The following is a 19,723-nucleotide window of genomic DNA, read 5'->3' on the forward strand; positions in this document are numbered from 1 at the left end:
AACAATATTAAGACCATCACATGATTTATTGGGGTCTGAATCATGATTTTTGAACATTTGGAGTTGGAATTACAAGCTAATCACTATTGATTACAAGTGTTGATAGTGTAGCACTAAATTGGGATGATTCTGGGATCTTACATACAGTAATTTATCTAGGTATTCATAAAGACCCAATTACTTTGGTATTAAGGCATTGATGTCATCTCATGACAAGCTTTTCTTTCCCTACAGCCCTCATGTAGAATACTGCAAGGCACAATCCCATCTCCTCTAGTTTTCAACATATATGGGAGACCTCTACAGGAGAATGTGAGATGCCTTGGACTTCTATGCCAATAGGCAGATGGCATGCATCTCTTTTTCCTGCAGATGTCGTTAACGTCATCACATTGGGTAATGCAGTGCCTAGAAGAGATAAACACAATGGTGAATAGCAGCCGCTTCACCCCATATGAGAATAAGGAGCTGATGATAGCAAGAGAAAAACATGTAGAGGAGCTGGACAGGACATTAATCTTATTCTCTGTTTATGGCAGTACACTGTCTCAGGGTCATATTGGATTTACCACTGCTTCCACTCACACACTTAGCGTGTGTCTACACTACAGCAGCACAGCTGTGGCTCTGCAGCTGTCACTATAATGTAAATGTTTCTTACATCCTTCTGTTGACCCATCTACACTAGGGGTAAGGTCAACTGCAAAATTTTTCAGAGCGCTGAGTGACACAGCTAGCTCAACTTACATTTTAGGTATAGACCAGGCCTTAGCATATGTGGTGAGAAATGCTTTCATTCATTCACTGTCATAAGAACAGCTATAGTGGGTCAGTTCAATGGTCCATCTAGCCCAGTATCCTGTCTCTAACAGTAGCCAGTGCCAGATGCTTCAGAGGGAAGGAACAAAACGGCAATTTCAAGAAAGCCATCATGTCATCCAGTCCCAGCATCTAGCATTTGGGGGTTTAGGGACATCCAGAGCATGGGCTTGCATCCCTGACCATCTTGGCTAATAGCCATTGATGGACCTATCCTCTATGAACTTATCTAATTCTTTTTTTAACCTAGTTTTACTTTTGGCCTTCAGAACATACCCTGGCAACGAGTTCCACAGGTTGACTGTGTTATGTGAAGTACAAGCTTTGGTTTGTTTTAAATGTAGCCAGAAAGTTGCACTCTTCCCTCTTAGGCTGCATCATTGTGATCTACACTTTTATCTTCTCCAAGTTAGTTTGCTGCAATTCTGTGAGGGCTATACAGAAACTCCATCTTGTACAACATGCTTCAGCCATCATTTAGGGGAAAAACCCACCTGTAAGAGAGTGTATCATACCATTCTCAGCTCACTCCACTGGCTGCATATTTGATTTCTTAAGCACTTCAAGGTCTTTTGCAATGTGATGTGCAATTGAAAAATACTGGGCATGTGCCATTTTTTTGCTTCTTTGTGATGTACAAAGAAACAAAAAGGGTTGTTGGGGTTTTTTTAAAGAGGGAAAAAATAGCTCAGTTTGTTTTTTCTTTGTCTACCCTGGAAGACTCCAGACAACTCCTAAATGGATAGGTTTATTATGTTAGAGCTACCAAGGAAATTAAATATTGTTAATTGCAAGAACCAATAATTATTCCATCTGTTTCAAACACTTTTATTTTTAACATTTAACTTAAACACTTGGGGGAAAGCTCTTTGTAAAAAATTCAACGTGACAATGGCTAACTGCTAAGGCTGAGAAAGCACCTAATGAATGTTTGAGTCGTCCAAGGAATCCTCCAACAAAAAAAGGGAAAGCCACACTTGATATTCTAAAACCTGGTCTACACTAAAGAGCTTTGTCGACAAAAGTCACAATCCACACTGCAATGACCCTTTTGTCGACAAAACTGCCCTGTTTTGTCGACAAAATAAAATCACCTCGATGAAAGGTGTAGAGCTTTTTGCGACAAACTTTTAGCAACAAATCGTCAGTGTAGACACTGCTGTATATTTTTGTCGCAGTAATCGGCTTCTGGAAATGTCCCAGAATGCCAATCCTGACCACTCTGGAAATACGTTTACACTCCGCTGCTCTGCAGCCACCCGCCCCTCCCCCTTTGCAGTCATGGGAAATTTTAAATTTTTATTCCACTTTCTGCTTGGTCAGCGTGGAGCGCTTGCATCTCCTCTTTCCAGCTGACCATAGTGGCTCAACGCAGCAAATGCTCTCCTGCTTGGAGCACACCAGAGCTGCTGGACCTGATCAGCATTTTGGGGGAATCGGCCATGAAGTCCCAGCTCCGCTTTAGCTGAAGGAACTTTGATACTTATGGCCAGATTTCTCATACCATGGTGGAGAAGGGCTATAAGCTTGATACGCTGCAGTGCGAGCTAAAATCAAGGAGCTGCGGCAGGGCTACCACAAGGCCAGGAAAGCAAATCGTCACTCTGGTATGGAGCCAATGAGCTGCCACTGCTACAAAGAGCTGGAATCCATCCTCAGCAGTGACCCCACAGCCACCCCTAAGACACCAGTAGACACCTCCGGGGCCACAGGATACTAGACTGAACTCCAACGACGAGGTCATTGACGAAGAAGTGGAGCTGGAAGATGACCCGGAGCCAAGGAACAGTCCGGTTGCTGAGGTTGGGAGTCAGGCGCTGTTCTCAATCCCAGAAGGCTACAGCCAGCCCCAGCCCTTCATCTCAGGATGCAGGAGAGGAGAGCTCTGGTAAGTGTTTGGAAGCTGATGCTGCTTGTGTACTGGAGGCATGGGGGGTCCTTAGGTTGACTAAAACATACAGCTGCTTGAAGGGATAGAAATGCACAGGAGTGGCTGTTTGCATGTGTTTCCCGTTCCCTTGCACATCTAGGCAGTACAGCTGAGAAGCACATTAATGCACACTGAGATTTCGTGGGTATCCTCTGGCGTGACCTCTCGGTAACTTTCTTGGAGATACTCCCCGATTCTCTGCTTCAGATTCCGGGGCCGAGCAGCTGTGTTTCTGCCCCTGTTGTAGGTCACTTTCCTATGCTAGTTGGCAATTACTTGAGCCAGGACCAAAGCAATGCACAGTCATGCAGCATAGGTACCCGATTTGAAGCTGCTTGCATGGAGGAGATGCATCCTAGCATCCTTGCTGACTCTAAGGAGTGCGATATCTGCTTCTATGGCCCCTGCCTTTGGAGAATGGTGGCACAATTTTAAATTTGTTTTCCCTATGTACCTGCATTTATGCCCCAAGCAAGCACCCACCCAGAACCTAGACCTACTTGTATGGTCTCCCCCCACCCCAACTCACCATTCTTAGGCTGATCAAGAAGCTATACTCTAAGCAGGGGGATCAGTGAGAATGAGGTGTGTTTCACAGTGATTCATGTGTACTGTTAGGGCACTCACAATAATGGTTTTGTTCATTGCTTCTTGTTCTTATACAGATGTGACCTTCACAGCCAAGGCCCCTATGCTGGCGGACTACCTACAACTGATAAGGAAGCGACCCCGGAGAAGCAAGGAGGAGATGTTCCAGGAACTCTTCCTGTCCTCTGAGGCGTCCAAAAGAGAGAAAAGGGCATGGAGACAATGTCAGAATCTCAAAAGATGGACAGACAGGAACAGAAGAAAAACCAGGAGAGAATTTTAGCTGGCCATGAGCGAATGATCAAGGCCATGGAGGAGCAGACAGAGCTTCTAAAGACAATAGTGTCATTGCAGACACAGTTCATGCACGCTCGGCCCCCCCTTCAGTCGCAACAAAACTTCTTCCCCTGCACTCCACCAGGTCCCCCTACACATTCCTACCAAAGTCACGGACCATCTCGCTACCCCCTTCATTCCACCCCCTCAGACAGCTATAAGAACGACAGCTGTCATAGCTAGCACTACCCCCACTACTTCCCCCCCCCCCCCCCCCCAGGATTTGTTTGTGTTGTGTGCTGTTTTGTGTTTAATAATAAAAGTAAGCTCTCAAAACAAGAAGCATTCTTTATTTATGTGTTGAACATGATATGTGCACCTACCACCAACACACATGTACAGCTGTATAGCGGTCATAGAATGTCACAGTGCAGTTTCAGAAAACACCTGATGGGTTCTCATTGTCAAAATGGGCCCTCAATGCCTCCCTTATGCGTATGGCCCCCACGCTGTGCCTCTCTAATACCCCTGGCATCTGGCTGCTCATATTCAGATGCAAGGCAATCCACCTCTGTGGTTCACCCAGGGCAAACTTTTTGCCCTAAGCATCACATAAATTATGGAGCACACAGCAGATGGCTATAACCACAGAAATATTGTCCTCATTTAAGTCAGCCTGCCATAAAGGCAGCTCCAGCACACCTTTAACCTGCCAAATACACATTCAACAGTCATTTGGCATCTGCTCAGCCTGTTATTGAAGCATTCCTTGCTGCTGTCTGGGTTGCCTGTGTAAGGCTTCATGAGCCATGGCATTAGTGGGTAGGCTGGGTCTCCCAGGATCACTATGGGCATCTCAACATCCCCTATTGAAATTTTTTTTATCTGGAAAAAAAAGTCTCTGCTTGTAGCTTCCGGTATAGGCCAGTGTTCCTGAAGATAGGAGCATCATGCACCTTTCCTGACCAACCCACGTTGATGTCAGTGAAACACCCATGGTGCTACACAAGCACCTGGAGTACCACAAAGAAGTACCCCCTTCCTATTGATGTACTCCGTAACATGATGGTCCAGTGCCAAAACTGGGATAGGTGTGCCCTCTACTGCCTTGCCACAGTTAGGGAATCCCATTGCTGTGAAGCCATCTACTATTTCATGCACACTGCCCAGCGTCACAGTCCTTCACAGCAGAATGCAATTAATGGCCCTGCACCCTAATACATACAGCTCCAACGGTGGACTTGCCAACTCCAACCTGATCAGTGACTGACCGGTAGCAGTCTGGCATTGCCAGCTTCCACATAGTGATTACCACGTGCTTCTCCGCCAAGGGCAGCGCTCAGTCTGGTGTCTTTGCGCCGCAGGGCAGGTGCCAGCTCTGCATAGAGTTCCATGAAGGTGGCTTTGCGCATTCAAAAGTTCTTTAGCCACTGCTCATCATCTCAGACCTGCAGAACGATGCGATCCCACCACGCAGTGCTTGTCTCACACGCCCAGAACCAGTGGTTCACTGTGTGCAGATGCTCCGTGAATGACAACAGTAATGTGGTGCTGTTTGTCTACAGGTCACTCAGCAGGTCAGGCTTCTTGGATGCCTTTTCTGATTCAGAGCTCATGATGTACTGCATGACCAGCCGCGATGTGTTCAAAACGCTGAATGCACCAATGGAGAGTAGCGCAGAATCCATCTTTTCAGATAGAGATGGTGGGCACGCAGTAAATGGCGGGGAGCCGTTGAAAAAATGGTGCGAGTTGCTGCCAGCAACGCAATGAATGACGCCACGGAAACACAATGAACCATGGGACATTGAGCCAGCACCCATGCTGCACCGCACTCCCCTCCCCCATCCCAGAAGTCCTAGTGGCAGAAGCTGCCGAGTTGCACAGTGGGGTAGCTGCCCATGATGCACTGCTCTCACTGTTGCTATTACAGCACCAAGTGTGGACGGATTTTTGCAACAAAATGCATGCTGTGTGGACGGGTGCAAGTGCTGTAATTATAGCGCTTTTTTTATGACCGAAAAAACTACCATTGACAAAACTTTCTAGTGTAGACAAGGCCTAAAGCAGGAGGAATTTTTTTCCCCACTTTGAAAACACCTTTCAGGACATCTTTATATAACATAAAGCAGCAAGAAATCACAAAATCCTTGATATATTTCTGCTTTGCAGATCATCTTTTAAGGCCTTGAATGGGCCAGGGTTTAGCTGTATTGGTAAACACCCCTCTGGTTCTCAATGCCAAGACAGCTGTGTTCAAAGCAAAGCAAAGCTGGTGAAACCCAAAGTGAAGCGTTTGGGAGCAAGCTCACCAAAATGGATCAGAAGTAGCTCACCCTTGTATTTTCTGAATTTTTATCCTCAGTGAGGTAGGTTCAAAAGCACCTAGGCCTAATTGACCATAGAAAGAGCAAAACTAGAAAACAAACAATAGCAGCTGATGGAAGAGGCAGGAGTGTAAAACTGGGAAGCATACAAAAAGAGCTACAAGGATGACTTAAGGTCTGGGAAACATACTTTAAAATGAGAGACTTAAGGAGCTCAATCTATCTCAAATAGAAGGATAAGAGGCAACTTGGTCACAGTTTAAGTATCTAACCAGAGAGAAGATATTCAATACTACACGGCCCTTTAATGTAGTGGGAAAAGGTATAATGAGAGCCTATGATTGAAACTTGAAGCTAGAAAATTTCAGCTGGAAATAATTATTGTTTCTTTTTTCTACTACAATGTTAAATAAGGAAGAAATGCCTCCAAACAACAGGATCAGAAAGTTCATATGCACAGTCCTTGGGAAAAGCACTATGACTCTCAACAAAATGAAGGTTATGGCTACACTACCACTTACGCTGGCAAAACTTATGTTGCTTGGGGGGGGTGAATATTCCACCCCCCCGAGCAACATAAGTTACGCTGACATATGTGCCAGTGCGGACAGCGCTACATCAGCAGGAGAGCGTCTCCTGCCAACACAACTACTGTCACTCATTGGGGTGGATTAATTATGTTGATGGGGAGCGCTCTCTCCCGCCAGCTTAAAGCAGCTACACTAGAGATCTTACAGTGGTGCAGCTGCATCAGTACTGCTGTAAGCTTTCTAGTGTAGACATGGCCTAAGAAACAGGGTATTAATTTCATTTGGATATTCCAGCCGTTATAACTGGATATGGCCTCTCAAAGATGGTATGGCCAGTTGGGAGTTTCCATGGATACAAAATCAGGCCCTATAATTTATCAGCTATTTAGTGGAAGAACAGTTAGGAACTCTTTTGAAAGAGCCCCTCCAGAATCAGTGATAGACAGACAGTGTGGCCATGCGTGCCTATATTAATATTTGTTCAGGCAGTCCACCAGAGATCTGTACTTAATGTCTGCTCAAATGCGCATCTTCCTTGACGCCCTGGTCCATGGGAAGTTTGAAATTTAAAAACTAATCCATCTTAGCTGACCTGAATAAAGCCCAGCTTTCTTTTTTTTTTTTTTAAATAAGGTAGTGTATTCTCTACACAATTGTATAAATAGTTCAACAATTAGCTATTTTTCCATCACTGGGGATTTTATTAATATTTTTAATTTAAACAGATCTTTTGTAGGTCATCTCTAAGTCTCTCTGCAGCATTAAACTCTGCAAGACAACAAAACAGCGAGAACGTGGATGAGTCTAGTGTAGTCTGCTTACTTGATGGTTATCTATGCCAAAGGCCCCAGAATGCTGAACTTTTGCCTGAACACCACTAATTTCTATTGGATCCCAGTTTTCTTCAGCAATAGCCTGCAACTTGCACTTTCTTGCAGGAGGCTTTCACTACTAATGAGATCTTGACAGGGCCTGTATCTAGTTCTTCTCCGAACTGCATAAATGCTTTATTCCAGTGTATTTTATAATTTATGCAACTAGTCTGACATCAGGAAAGATGTTAGAGCTTTTAAATGGTACAAGATCCCTTGTGCTAGAACTTGGTCAAATCCACAGTTAACAGCTGAACCCAGTGCTTCTCTAGGCTCAGGTTTTAGCTGTAGCTTTGACCAAGATGCATGATGTCATTCTGGATCCCATTTTTTTTGCCCAGCAGGCATGGTGCCACATCTCTAGCTCAACATTTTATCACAGATAAGCTAAAGTATCCATTTCCATTACAGCAAGGGAATTCTTGTACTTGCACAGATATAAATATTCATTACTGGCAGGCACTTTTTGTTCTCATGCTGCTCCACATCCACTTCTGAATGCAGCAGCTACACTTTTACACAGGATTGACTTTCTGGACTCTGCTACCACTTTACGAAGGGTCCCATTCTTAATGGGATCCAGATAGACAGTGCACTTCAATGCATTAGCATTAATGAAAGATGCCAACTTGACAGCCTTGGAGCAAAGTCTTGTGCTTAATCCCTTGAATTCAGAGACCGTCGGCAATGCAAGCTTTTCCACAGTGTCTCCCCAAGATCAGTTTTGACATACCATGTATCAGAGAGGGGAAGTCAATCTTTAGGCCCATTTCTTCATTTCTCTACTGAGATTACTAGTAAATCTGTCAATAACAAAGTAAAAACTCAGCTACCCACCATCTTTCAGAGGGTGATAAGATTTGTTCCTTTTTCTAACTGAGAAGCACAAAAATTGCTATGCTGAAGCAGCTCAGTGGTCCAGCTAACTGCCATTAGTGGTGATTTTATGCCCTGAAACACAAGGGTTCATAGACCATATTTTTAAAAAAATCTAATGGAACTGTGGATTCTCTTAACCACATAAATGTCTAATTATTTTTTGAATCCTGCAAAGCTCCGGACTTCAATTATAGCTTGTGACAGTGAGTTCCACAGGTTGATTTTGCCTTGTGGAAGCAACTATTCACATTCGTCAAGTATAATTTTGTGTTTTACTACAGTAGATGCTCATTAGTAGCAACATATTGGTGCCCTTTTGCTATGTTGTGCCTAACTGACTGTTGCTGTTAGGGGAGCATCTGACAAAAGTCATATGAAAAGTTAGTGTGTTCTGAAAGGGCTTGGGCAGCCACATTGCGAGAAGGGAAAGGGGGGTGTGACAACCTCAAGTTTGTGGGGAATGGGGCAGGGGAACCCTGGGTTTGGCCAGAGAGCCCCCAACTGGCAAAACAGCTGAGCAAGCCAGCTGCCGGGGACAGGCTGAGAATGCTTCCACTGGCAGCTTCATGCATCACCATGGCAAAGGATAGTGGGGAAGGTACTGTGCAGCCTGCAATGGAGGGGGATGGCTCCTAGCACAGATAGAGACGGGAGAGGGGAAGGGGACAGGTCAGTGCCCTGGGGAGGGGTTCACACAAGCCCCCACTGCAAAATAGCAAAAACAAAAAAAACCCACCCACCACCTGTAAGCCAGGTGCTGGGGGAGGAGCAAATCTTCCAGCTGCACCTCTGCTGCTCCCCCAACCCCAGCCCCGCCCCTGAAAAATCCCTCTCTTCCAGACCCTCTCCCCCATCTCCCCCCTACACATACTCTGGGCAGCCAGGGCAAGTGGATGGGTGTGCATGCCCTGGAGCTGTGCTGAAGGGTCAGGGTTAGGAGAGGAGTGGAAAGATGCAGTTTGTGGGGGCAGCCCCCCAATATGCCCTCCATCTCCACCCCTGAATGTGATGTCACAACATCACACATGTTGCTTTTATGCGACAGCTATGTTGCTGTTACCGAGTGACAGTTCACAGGGGAAAGTGTTCCCAGGGGAAATATTGCTTTTCAGCAGTTGTTCTTACAAGATGTTGCTGCACACAAGTGTCTACTGTTCAAGGAAGGGAAAATAAGAGTGCCCAGTTTACCTTTAACCCATCTATAGAGTTAAAAGGCCTTCTATCGCCTTGCCACAGTCCCCCTCACATCCATTAATCGTGACGTGTCTGGTACCAGCATAGAAAAAGAGGCCATTAGCAGATCCCTCCTTCCAATTTCACCCCCTCGCACTCCTTACTTTAAATTCTGTCTTCCACAGAATATCAAGGAAACAAATCACTTGCCAAAGTAACTTTAATCTGGTGGATGACAGAGTTTGGGAAATCTGCTTGTGAAATAAAGGTGTTTAAAAAGTGGGACTGATGGGGCCATTGATTCATATGGATTTCCCAGCCTTAGTATACACTGGGTCTGGTGCCACCCCCACCACCAAACTGCAGCCACATATGTTGGAGAACTTTATTAAAATATATATCCAAGAAATAAACAACATTTCTAACAAGAGCCAGGAGAGAACTGAGGTGAGAAAGACGTCTGTACAGGGAACATCGCTGTAAAGATTTGTTTACATGCTTTATTTTAAAATGTTTCACAGTTTAGTCATTCTCTACAAAAATATATTTCTGAAACTTCGAGTCATCTATAAAAAAGCTGGTCGGCAGCAGTGAACCCAACAAGCAAAATGTACCTTAGGACAGAGCGAGCACCTCCTATAAGCAGATCAGTGTGATCAGGGCACTCCTGCCTTACCCTGGAATAGAAGGGTTTTGTTCTTTGGGATTAAGCTCCATACTCATTTTGAAGGAAGGCAATTTAAGAAAAAAATTTCCTTCCATCCCTCCAGGCTGCATAAAACCAGGGACAGGGGGCTGTGGATCAGTATAACACACAGAAGAGGGTGGTGTGAAAGGAGAACTTGACATTGTGGCGAGGGGAAAATAACTGTGCTTTAGTACTGGTATTCATTCTTCTATGAAGAGTCTGCTCACACCAGCCCCTTTTCTTGATAATGGCCAGCCCCAGCCTAAACCATACTAAGCACAGGTACTATCTGGAGTATGACTAGAATAGTTCACCAGCACCTGGAGAGCCCTTCTTTGAGGCTAGGGGAGGATTCAGCTTGATTTAAGCTAAGAAATCTTGCATCTGCATCTTCATTATTGCAGCTTTGACAGAATTGGAACTCACTTTCATTTCCAAATACAGGTCTATGTGACACTGGTTATAAAGGAACCAGCATCCTCAGGGCTAAGGCTTAGGTCACGTTTATCAGCATCCAGAATTGCAGCTAGCAGTCCTCACAGTCCTAGATATGCATTCCTAGTACACCAATCACCATGGTATTTAGTCACCAAATACAAGAATTAAGAGGCTCAGTATGTTTCCAGGTGAGAGCATCTTCTCTCCTCCCTCAGGGAGGTTTTACTGGAGTATCTTCTGAGATACTTGTGAGTAAAAAAATCTGCTGGCTCTTAAGTGTCTTGCACTGCAGTCTAGAAGAGACAAGATGAACAGATCCTGTGTTTGGAAATCCCATACCTGGGAACCCCTTAACCACAAATAATCTGCCTTCCTAGATCTTTACACACAAGGCAATAATTTCACCAGCAAGTTGAGGAAATAAATTACGGATAGAGAAACCAGTCTAATACAGTAATTACATTTGTGTCCAGCTCTCTGAGTCCCTAAAGGAACCTTTCTTCCCACTTGTCCTGCATGCCAAGTAGGAGAGCAGCTTTCTAAATTATAGCCTGTTTGAGTTTTTAGATTTAAGAGTAGATTAGCCAACTGTTGAAGGGAAAGAGAAAACGCTACTTTCATCTCCAACTAAAATTCTTCTGAGCTGGCAGGCTTTGCTCAAAGGCTCCTCCTTCTCATGACACATGCCCAGCACCAACCCCACCTACAGTTTGACCTTCTAAAATCCTGAGCAACCAAGGAGGTATGTGAACTTTTAAATTGAATTAGCATCATCCAGAACATAGAACCTGAGCACCTGCACCAACCTTAGCAAACAGCCAAATTCACCTTCAAACCAAAAAAACCACACAACTCCGAAGAACTGAATTACATCCATTAGTACTAGATAGTCATCCAGTCAAAGTGAAAGTCCAAAGTGAAACGGGAGAGTTCAGAGTTCCATTCATTGCACATATTCCTTCCTCTATGGTCCCATTCCCCCAAATAAAAGTCAATCCAAGATGTCAGCACTAGTCTACAAAATAAAGCAGTCCTTGCCTGCAGGATTGGAGACTGATTTAAAACCAGAGAAGAATGAGAAAGACTGAGGACTTACTTGACAAGTTCTGCAGCTTCATTCAGTTCCCCAAACTGTAAACAATTATCCAATTTGGTGGTTCCCTCTGCTCCCCACCCAATTTCCAGACTCCTTTCCTTCAGAAACACGGGATAGTCTGTTTCTCAGCAGACAACAAAAAGATATCCCCCTTCCTTCATCAGTTACATACACAGACTCTTCAGCTTCCACACGCCAAGCAAGACTCTGAGAGGGCACCTACTTTGAAGTACCTGAGCAACAGGAATAAAACCTGGACTGTTGTAGTCCAAGAGATTTGTCAGCTTTTAGACCAACTAGAAGTGTATAAACCCCAAGAAGGGAGCAGAATTATTGTGTGTGGGCCAAGGAGGAAATAAATAGGAATACTGGGATGAAATGAAAGAAAATTTAGGATGGATATTAGGAAAATCTTCCTATCATGGAGTCTAGTAAGCTGAAGAATCATCTCCCCCCAGGAAAGTGGCAGATGCCCCAATGCTCGGGGCATTTAGCACTGGACTAAGCCCTGCAGGAAACAATCCTCCCCTAACCTTAGAGGGTGGGCTAATTGGGACCTAGGTCTCTTCCTTCTCCAATATCTAGGATTCTAGTATAACATATCTCTTGTGGATAAACTGCATTAGCAGCATGCGAGGTACAGGCATGTACAGGACCAGCAGTAACAGCTTCACAATACTGCAATTTTTACTGCTGCCCAGTACAAATTTCCTACACATCTGCATTCTTTCCTTCCGTCCCTGAGCTGGGCACAGATTCCAGGGTGGACTCCCATCTCAGGTGACAGTACATCTGAGTGACTTACTTCAACCTTCCCCAAACCTTTTATGATTTAGTTTGTGGGTCATCTCCAATTCATTCTTGCTCTTGTGCTCGTGCCCAATACTAACATTACACGAGCAAAACTTCACACTGTCAATCTGCAGCAGCCCTGGCTATGCCTGGGCTCAGAGGCACCTGGATCAGGTTAAGCAAGGCAGTGGACAGTGCTGGGCATTGGCTTCCTTCTTCCTGCAGTGCAGTATGCTAGATCATATGCCTAGTTTCTCTTCAGCTTACTAGTCTTGCTTGAACACGCCCCACCTGCTGTGCTTCTCAAGACTTAGCTAATTTTCAATTTAAGAAACTGCAGACAATGTGGATTTTCAGGGGTTGTCTGGTATTGGAGGCCCTGGTAGCCCTCCCTGTTCAGCCAGCTCCTGTTCTGCTGCATTCAAGCCCTTGAGGGTGCCTTCCTGTGAAACAAACAGAGGCATGTTCACAGGACACTACATGTTAAACTAAATTTCAAAGGGGAGGCCAGGTCCCTGCTCCTGCTGCAGACAAGGAAAAAGATTCACCAGGAGATTAAAGCTAAATGGGTTATTAAATATCTGTTGAAAGGCAAGAGCTAATGTTTGCCAGTAATGAAATGCATTCTCCTGTCTTGTGAGAACAGGAAACAGTCTCAGTGGGGTGTTAGAAAAAGGTCCTAGCAGGGAGCATTCCCCCTACTTTTTCTGCTGCCAGAGGAGAAGGGAGAGAGAAGATGCTATTGGTCAGCAGGGATTTCTCTGTCTGGGTCCTGTTTGCTCGTCTCTCCTGGGGAAGGGGTACGTGGTGCAGAGTGAGACACAGAGGGCATCCCGTGAGCTACAATCCCCTCCACAACCGCCGGCTCCGGCAGCCCAGGGGCTGCTACTCCCACTACTCCTGGAGGAAACCTGAAACCAACAGAGAACATGTGCATATTACATGCCTGTCTAGGGAAGACCACCTCAAAGGGAAAGAACAACAAAGCTGTGCCCTCACCCACATGTTCTGACTTGGCTATCACAGCTCAGAGGAAATGCAAGTCACGTTGCTGCACTGAGCAAAGGTCTCCAGTGCACAGGTACCTCTCCAGGTAAAACTGCTCTGAGCTAGGACTACAGCAAATGCCTTCAGGATTGAATGATCCCAGTACTGTGTTGAGTCAAATGACACCTATTCCCAGACAGCCTCTAGCTCAGGGATTAAGGGCAGAGATGCCCTCAGGGTCACACTAAACACACAGAAAATTCTAAGAGAGATCTCGCCTCTGCTAGAGAAAACAGAATGCCTGACACCCCATTCACACACTCTGAATGACTAGAAATTCTCACTATCTACAAAAGGCTGCAATTCTCCAAAGGGAACAAGCTGCTGGATACACCTCACTGGACTGTGACAGGAACTGATTAGCAACATCTAATCAAATTTTTCCTTCATTCCCATAATCCCTGACTATTTCTCTGGGAAAAGAAAAGAGCGATTTTTTGGAACTGGGCACACATTACTGACATTAACAATCTCAATTCTTTTCTTGCTCATGTAGAATCTTATTCCCTATGTTATAGATGGGGAAACAAATATAGAAGGGACGCAACCTGCCCAAGGTCACACAGCAAGTCCGTGGCAGAAAAATAGACCCAAGAGGCCTGCTCATAGTCTCTTGTCCAATCCACTGGACCATGATGCCTCTCATTTACAGTCCAATCATGGGGTGAAGGAAAGTTCTGTATGCAGACAATAATCCCATGCTGGGGTGCTTCACTTCCCATCATTCCCACTTAGCCTTTTAAATCCTGCAAGAGAACTGGTGCCCAACAGGTGCAGTACATAATCCGCAGAAGCCTGAATTCCCATGGTACAGACTATCTGTCACTCTAATTTCAGAAGAGGCAGCTTAGTGCTTATTGGCCAGCTAAAGAAGTGAGGCTAACAGATTTCTGAAGAAAGCTGAGTGGTAACAGGCTTGCAGGAAGAGATATGCTGCCAGCCAAGGGCAATTCTCAGAGGTCCAAAGAAAGGGCTCTACCCAGGATGCTGAGGTCTTTATGTACAAGATAAGCACATGCGTAAGTGACCTGCACATTAAGCAGTAGCTCAGAGGGCCTGCTTCTCTCACCTGTAAGCCGCAGCTCCATTGAGTTCTGGGTGGACAGCTGCAGGATCAATACTGGACCACTGAGCAGCTAACAGCAAATACTCCTTATTAACACAGTTCCTCAAAGTATCAGGTATGTGACCTGTGGTGACACCAAGAAGGGCAGAGGATAGCAGGAGACAAAGAGGAAATGCAGATGCCCAAATATTTGCACATGAAAGCAGCAAGGAAGGGACCCAACCCACCAACCCTTCCCTCTTCAGCACCACAGGTAGGGAGAGAGCCCTATCAAGCTCTCGCTCCTTCGGCTCTCTCAAGGAAATACTCAATGAAACAATGGCCCCGCCCCCTTGGGATCTCAGGGAAGGGGCAGGCTCCTTGTGTTGCCATTGCCAGTACCCACCTTCCACAGCAGACACTGGACACAAACACTCCCAAGAGAAAATGGATGCACCTTGCAACCATCCGCGAAAACATTCAATGGGGGAATGAGAAGCCAGACCCACAGAGGGAAGGGGAATGTGACCTTGGTACTGGTCACATACATCTTGGGACAGAAAGAGTAAAGAACCTCTCTCCAACATTAGCTATGAGACACTCAGTCAAAGACAATCAGTGATTTGCATTCCAGCTCCAGAAATGAGTCAGTGAGCACCATCCCAGCACACCTAGCTTTAAGAAAACAGTCAGCAGTTACTGTTTCATAGTCCTGACTCAGGAAACCAACGAACAACTCCCATCCCAGCAGCAGCTGCAGAGCACCAGGACAGACTGGCCTCCCCAGTTACCTGTGATGGCTCTGCGGATCTCTTTAGCTGCATCTTCCCTGGACTCAATGGAAGCCTGCTCACTGTACCAGGCTGTGTGAGGGGTGCAGATCACATTGGGTGCATCTTTTAGGGGCCCCTGAGCAAAGCTGTGATGGAAAAACAAACATGTGATTTCTGATGGAAAGTGAAATTCCCCATCTGTCCTCCCAGGTGTAACGCAACTGAGACCAGAGAATCATCAAGTGTAGAAGAGACACAGGATAGCAGAGGGCTGCGGTGTTACCTGAAGGGTTCAGACTCGTGCACATCCAGTGCTGTTCCTCTTATTCTCCCCTCCTTCAAGGCTTGCGCCAAGGCTTTCTCATCTACCAGCCCCCCACGGGCTGTGTTCACCAGAAAGCAGCCATGGCGCATCTGGAGAAGGGAAAAAAAAAGTGTTTGAGAATTCCTGTCCTCCTGTGGAGCCAGTATGCAGTCTGGAGGAGACTGCTCAAAAAGATCAGGATCCTGCAACACTTAGGAGGAGCCAGGCTCTCTCAGAGCCAACTGGAGAACAACACTTGCCAGTTGGGTCTACGGAACTAACTTCCAACACAGGAAGTGTGAAGAGGGAAAAGGAGCTCACAGGTGTCTCACCTGAAGACCTCTACTTCTTTTTAGCAGATTATTTGAGCAACTGATCAATGCAAACAAGATTCCCAAATGCCTAAAACTGGACTGATTTATTCAGGAGGGGCCCAGTCGCAGGAAAGCATTGAAAGGCATCAGTGGAATGGCAGGAGGAGAGCCTGAGACCGGCTTAGCACTGGGTGCTATGGGTTGGGAGTGAGAGGCATCAGCAGAGCTGCGTGAAGGGGCTCACACAGCCTCAGCCTGTACCACCCCTGGCTCTACCAAGCATAATCGATTAACTCATTTTAAATGCAATTTGAAACTAATCACCTAAAACATTCTTTATACATGAAGTTACTCAAAGAGAGTCAGTCCTACTCTTCTCCTAAGAACACACTTTGCACAACACAAAGCCCAAGCACTCAGATCCACACACTACCAGCCTCCGAAGGCAGCAGGAGCCACACAGCAGAGGCAGCAGGATTCACATGCTATTAGCCTCTGTGGAAGCAGCAGTTTATGTTTGTTTGTTTCCTGAGTGCTTTGTGGGGAAATCAAGCTTCTGGCTGCACCTGTTTAATAGTGAAGTCATTGATGAGGTGATGATTATGTTCATTCAGACTGCAGTGCAGTGTGATGCAATCACTGTGCATTAGCAGGTCCTGCAGAGTCCCTATTCGCTGTAACCCGAGGGATCGCTCGACACCATCTGGCAGATACGGATCATAGAAAATCACGTTGAAGCCAAAGGGCTTGGCTCGCAGGGCCACTGCCTGCCCAACTCGGCCTTCAAAGGAGAAAACATACTCATGTCAAGCAAAACGCAACACGAGCACAGCACAAAGCTGCTAGGGAACAGGAGTATGGATATGGGGTATTCCTAGGGCTCAAGGGTTCTAGAGCCCTTGGGCCACCCATCAGGGCAATGGCAGAGCAGATAGAACCATAGGAATAGAACTGTGTTGCTCCCATGATGAAAATTAGCCCTCAGCTCATGATACAGCAGCCAACAGCGCTCAGCCCATTGGAAGAGCATAAACAGCTCCCAACGCCAAGTCAGCACCTTGATCCACAGGGAGTACAGGCAGACTGGGAAAGAAGTGATCCGACTACAAGTACTTCAGAAATGACCTGCTATCAGAGTCACACAGAACGCTCCCAGCACCATGGCTAGCATACATAGTGACATCACTACCACTGGAAGGAACCATCTGATTATTTCAGTTTTTCTAATCATTTGAATATGAGAAAAGAAGGGATCTTACTACCAGGACTATTGCCCAGCTTCTGGGGGCAGCAGCATTGCACACCATGGCACTGGTGGCATGATTTAAAAGTCTGATATTTCTAGAGGTTAGCTAGAGTGTTTCACTGGATAACAGCCACTGGGAGATTATCAATTCCTGAGGTTGAGAATGACACCAACATTCCCAGAAGCTTTCAAAGCTCCCTTTTCAGGCTAACAGTCACCATTTCTTACCAAGGCCAATGATGCCCAAGGTTTCACCACGGATACGCACGGCACCTCCAGCCACCTCTCGAATTTGCTCCATGCTTGAGGCTCGGTTTCCTTCCCGCATAGCTTGATGAAGCCAAGTAACCCGGCGATACAGGTTCAGGATGTGACAAAGGGTGGAGTCGGCAGTCTCCTCCACAGAAGAGGATGGGATGTTGCACACAGCAATGCCTAGAAAAAGGGGGTACAAATGAGATGGCCAGCACTGCCTATAGTGCCTCTGCCACATACTCTCCTCATGATGACTGGAAGATAGTCTCATGCTCCAGGATCATTGCTAAGGTAGCACACTGCACTAACCCAAGCATCCAAGTTTCAGGATCCAGCTTTGTAGTGAGGTGGAGACACTCCTTCCAGTCTTTTAACCTCCAGGAAAACTTCCTAATATGCCTTGCTTCTAAAGGACCATCCATTAGATTGCTTCACCACCACCGTAGCAGAAACATGGCAAAATCAGAGCGGAGATGTACAAATAGCACAAGAAGCAGTGTATGGAAAGTCCATGGCCAAGGATGCAACCCAGAGGTGTTCTGAGGAATTAACTAGCAGACTGTAGGACTGTGAAGAGAGATGGCTGAACTCTTTCAGACCTCATGCACCAGATGCTGAAGGCCAGGCTGCAAGCATAGGCTTTCCCAGCAGCTGCAACCAGAAGGTAACTAAGTAATTAAACACACAGTGGGAACCCACAGGAGTCCTTCTCAAAATCCACTTGCAATTAAATTTGAAACAATGGTTACTAAAGTTATCACTAACAACTGTTCTGTACAGCAACACAGACTCCCTCAAAAGGCAAGAATGATCAATTAAGTTTTAAGGCTAAGGAAGTTAAGATCCTGAAAGATTCATTGCTGCCAATGTCAGAGCACTGTAGAGAATCCTAGACACTTTCTGAGTAATCCACCACAAGGAGGATTTGGATGCAATGGCCTTCTTGGAATGACAGTTGGCTAAAATGCTAGACACTGGCTTCAGTTAGGTCTCCCTGGCTTGACAGGAATATTAGGATCCCAAGGAAGTGCCAGCATCTCCAGAGAATTTTTCAGTGAACAAAATCCTTTAAGTAGTCAGGAAAAGAAAATCATGCCCAATAGAATGCTTCTTCCCCAAAACATAACTCTAGAATCTAGTAAGTTAGATAGGGAAGGAAGTTTTTCCAAAGCCGCAGTATTTTATCTTGACAAACTTAGAAGGACCTACAAAGACACAACAGTAGCCCAACAGCTAACTAAGGACCAGGAATGAAACCTAGGAGTGAAGTGAAAGCACAGAGGATTAATTCAGCATTGTACACACCTGTTGACTGAGACTGTAATATAGAACAGAGATCCAATACATTCATTGGGCTCCCCCCACAAGTAGTTGGAACAGGAAGAACTACACTCACTCAATACTAAATATCTGACACCTTTACTCTATCCATTCCTTATGTAGTGCTAAGATGGAATTTAGTGGCATATTTGAAAGGCATATAGTGATTATTAAACACTTGAACTGAATTTGTCCAATAAGAAGTAAGTTATTTCCTTGTGGTCTTGGTATTCATGGTAAAGACCTGACAATCTAAACAGCCCAAGACTGCCTCACCTGTAAGTGCAGCATCCAAAGATCGTATTTAGCCTTCTTTATGTCCAGGACTCAGGGATCCTCGTGAGCCCTATATCTGAATGACCTAAGAACCTAAAATCTCATCTCAGGCCAGCTGCCATTTAACCTTTGAGTTCAAACATTCGATCTGCTTTCTAAAGAGACTCCACCCTAAACAGCTCTCTCTGAAATTCCTTTATGTGGTCTCTCAAGAGCAAAGAGGGAAAAGAAATATATGTTATATCCTACTACAGACCCACTTTTAACCTCAGAACAGACATACTGTGGTCATCATACCTAATTCTGCAGCTGACTTGATATCCACATTGTCATAGCCACTGCCAATACGCACAATGACCCGGAGGGCTTTGAACTTCTCCAAGTCCTGGCGGGACAAGGTGATGGTGTGGTACATCAGCGCTCCCACAGCCTCATTCAGCACCTACAAACACAAACAGAAAGCGTATCAGCCTGAGAACCATTCCCTACTTCCACATTTCCTTGGCACAAGTCTAGCCAGCTCCATCCCCACAAAGGCTCATTAGTCTCCCTACCTTCTCATGGATTTCCTGAGTTGACTGAGCATCACAGAAAGCTACTGTAGCAACATCCTTCAGGATTGGCATTTCCACAGTGCAATCCCTCCCATCTAGGAGTGCAACCAGTGGTCTGGCTGGCATTGGGCCATTCACAATAGGAGGCCGTATACCTACAGACAAAGACAACAGTGACCAG

The 19,723-nt window shown here is 45.6% G+C and overlaps 1 protein-coding gene across 7 annotated transcripts in view; it reads right to left on the reverse strand.

The window, feature by feature from the left end:
- The window catches only part of LOC137144445 (C-terminal-binding protein 2), a 22,022-nt gene continuing 2,299 nt past the window's right edge, over positions 1–19,723 (reverse strand). For 2 of the 7 annotated variants that reach the window (XM_067534774.1, XM_067534766.1), the window contains exons 3-10: positions 19,543–19,697; positions 19,286–19,430; positions 17,366–17,572; positions 16,458–16,672; positions 15,557–15,687; positions 15,292–15,419; positions 14,525–14,645; positions 1–408 (exon numbers count right to left, since the gene is read on the reverse strand). In XM_067534774.1, the coding sequence (XP_067390875.1) occupies positions 189–408; positions 14,525–14,645; positions 15,292–15,419; positions 15,557–15,687; positions 16,458–16,672; positions 17,366–17,572; positions 19,286–19,430; positions 19,543–19,697 (1,322 nt within the window). In that variant the 3' untranslated portion in view covers positions 1–188. Of the gene's footprint in view, positions 409–8,075; positions 8,146–9,765; positions 13,320–14,524; positions 14,646–15,291; positions 15,420–15,556; positions 15,688–16,457; positions 16,673–17,365; positions 17,573–19,285; positions 19,431–19,542; positions 19,698–19,723 lie in introns of those variants that run through there. The other 5 variants (XM_067534811.1, XM_067534791.1, XM_067534800.1 and 2 more) reach the window with 5 other exon arrangements.

Source organism: Emydura macquarii, unplaced genomic scaffold, assembly GCF_026122565.2.
Source record: "Emydura macquarii macquarii isolate MOO-44397 ecotype Brisbane River unplaced genomic scaffold, CSIRO-AGI_Emac_v2 contig_378, whole genome shotgun sequence".
Classification (NCBI taxonomy): domain Eukaryota; kingdom Metazoa; phylum Chordata; order Testudines; family Chelidae; genus Emydura; species Emydura macquarii.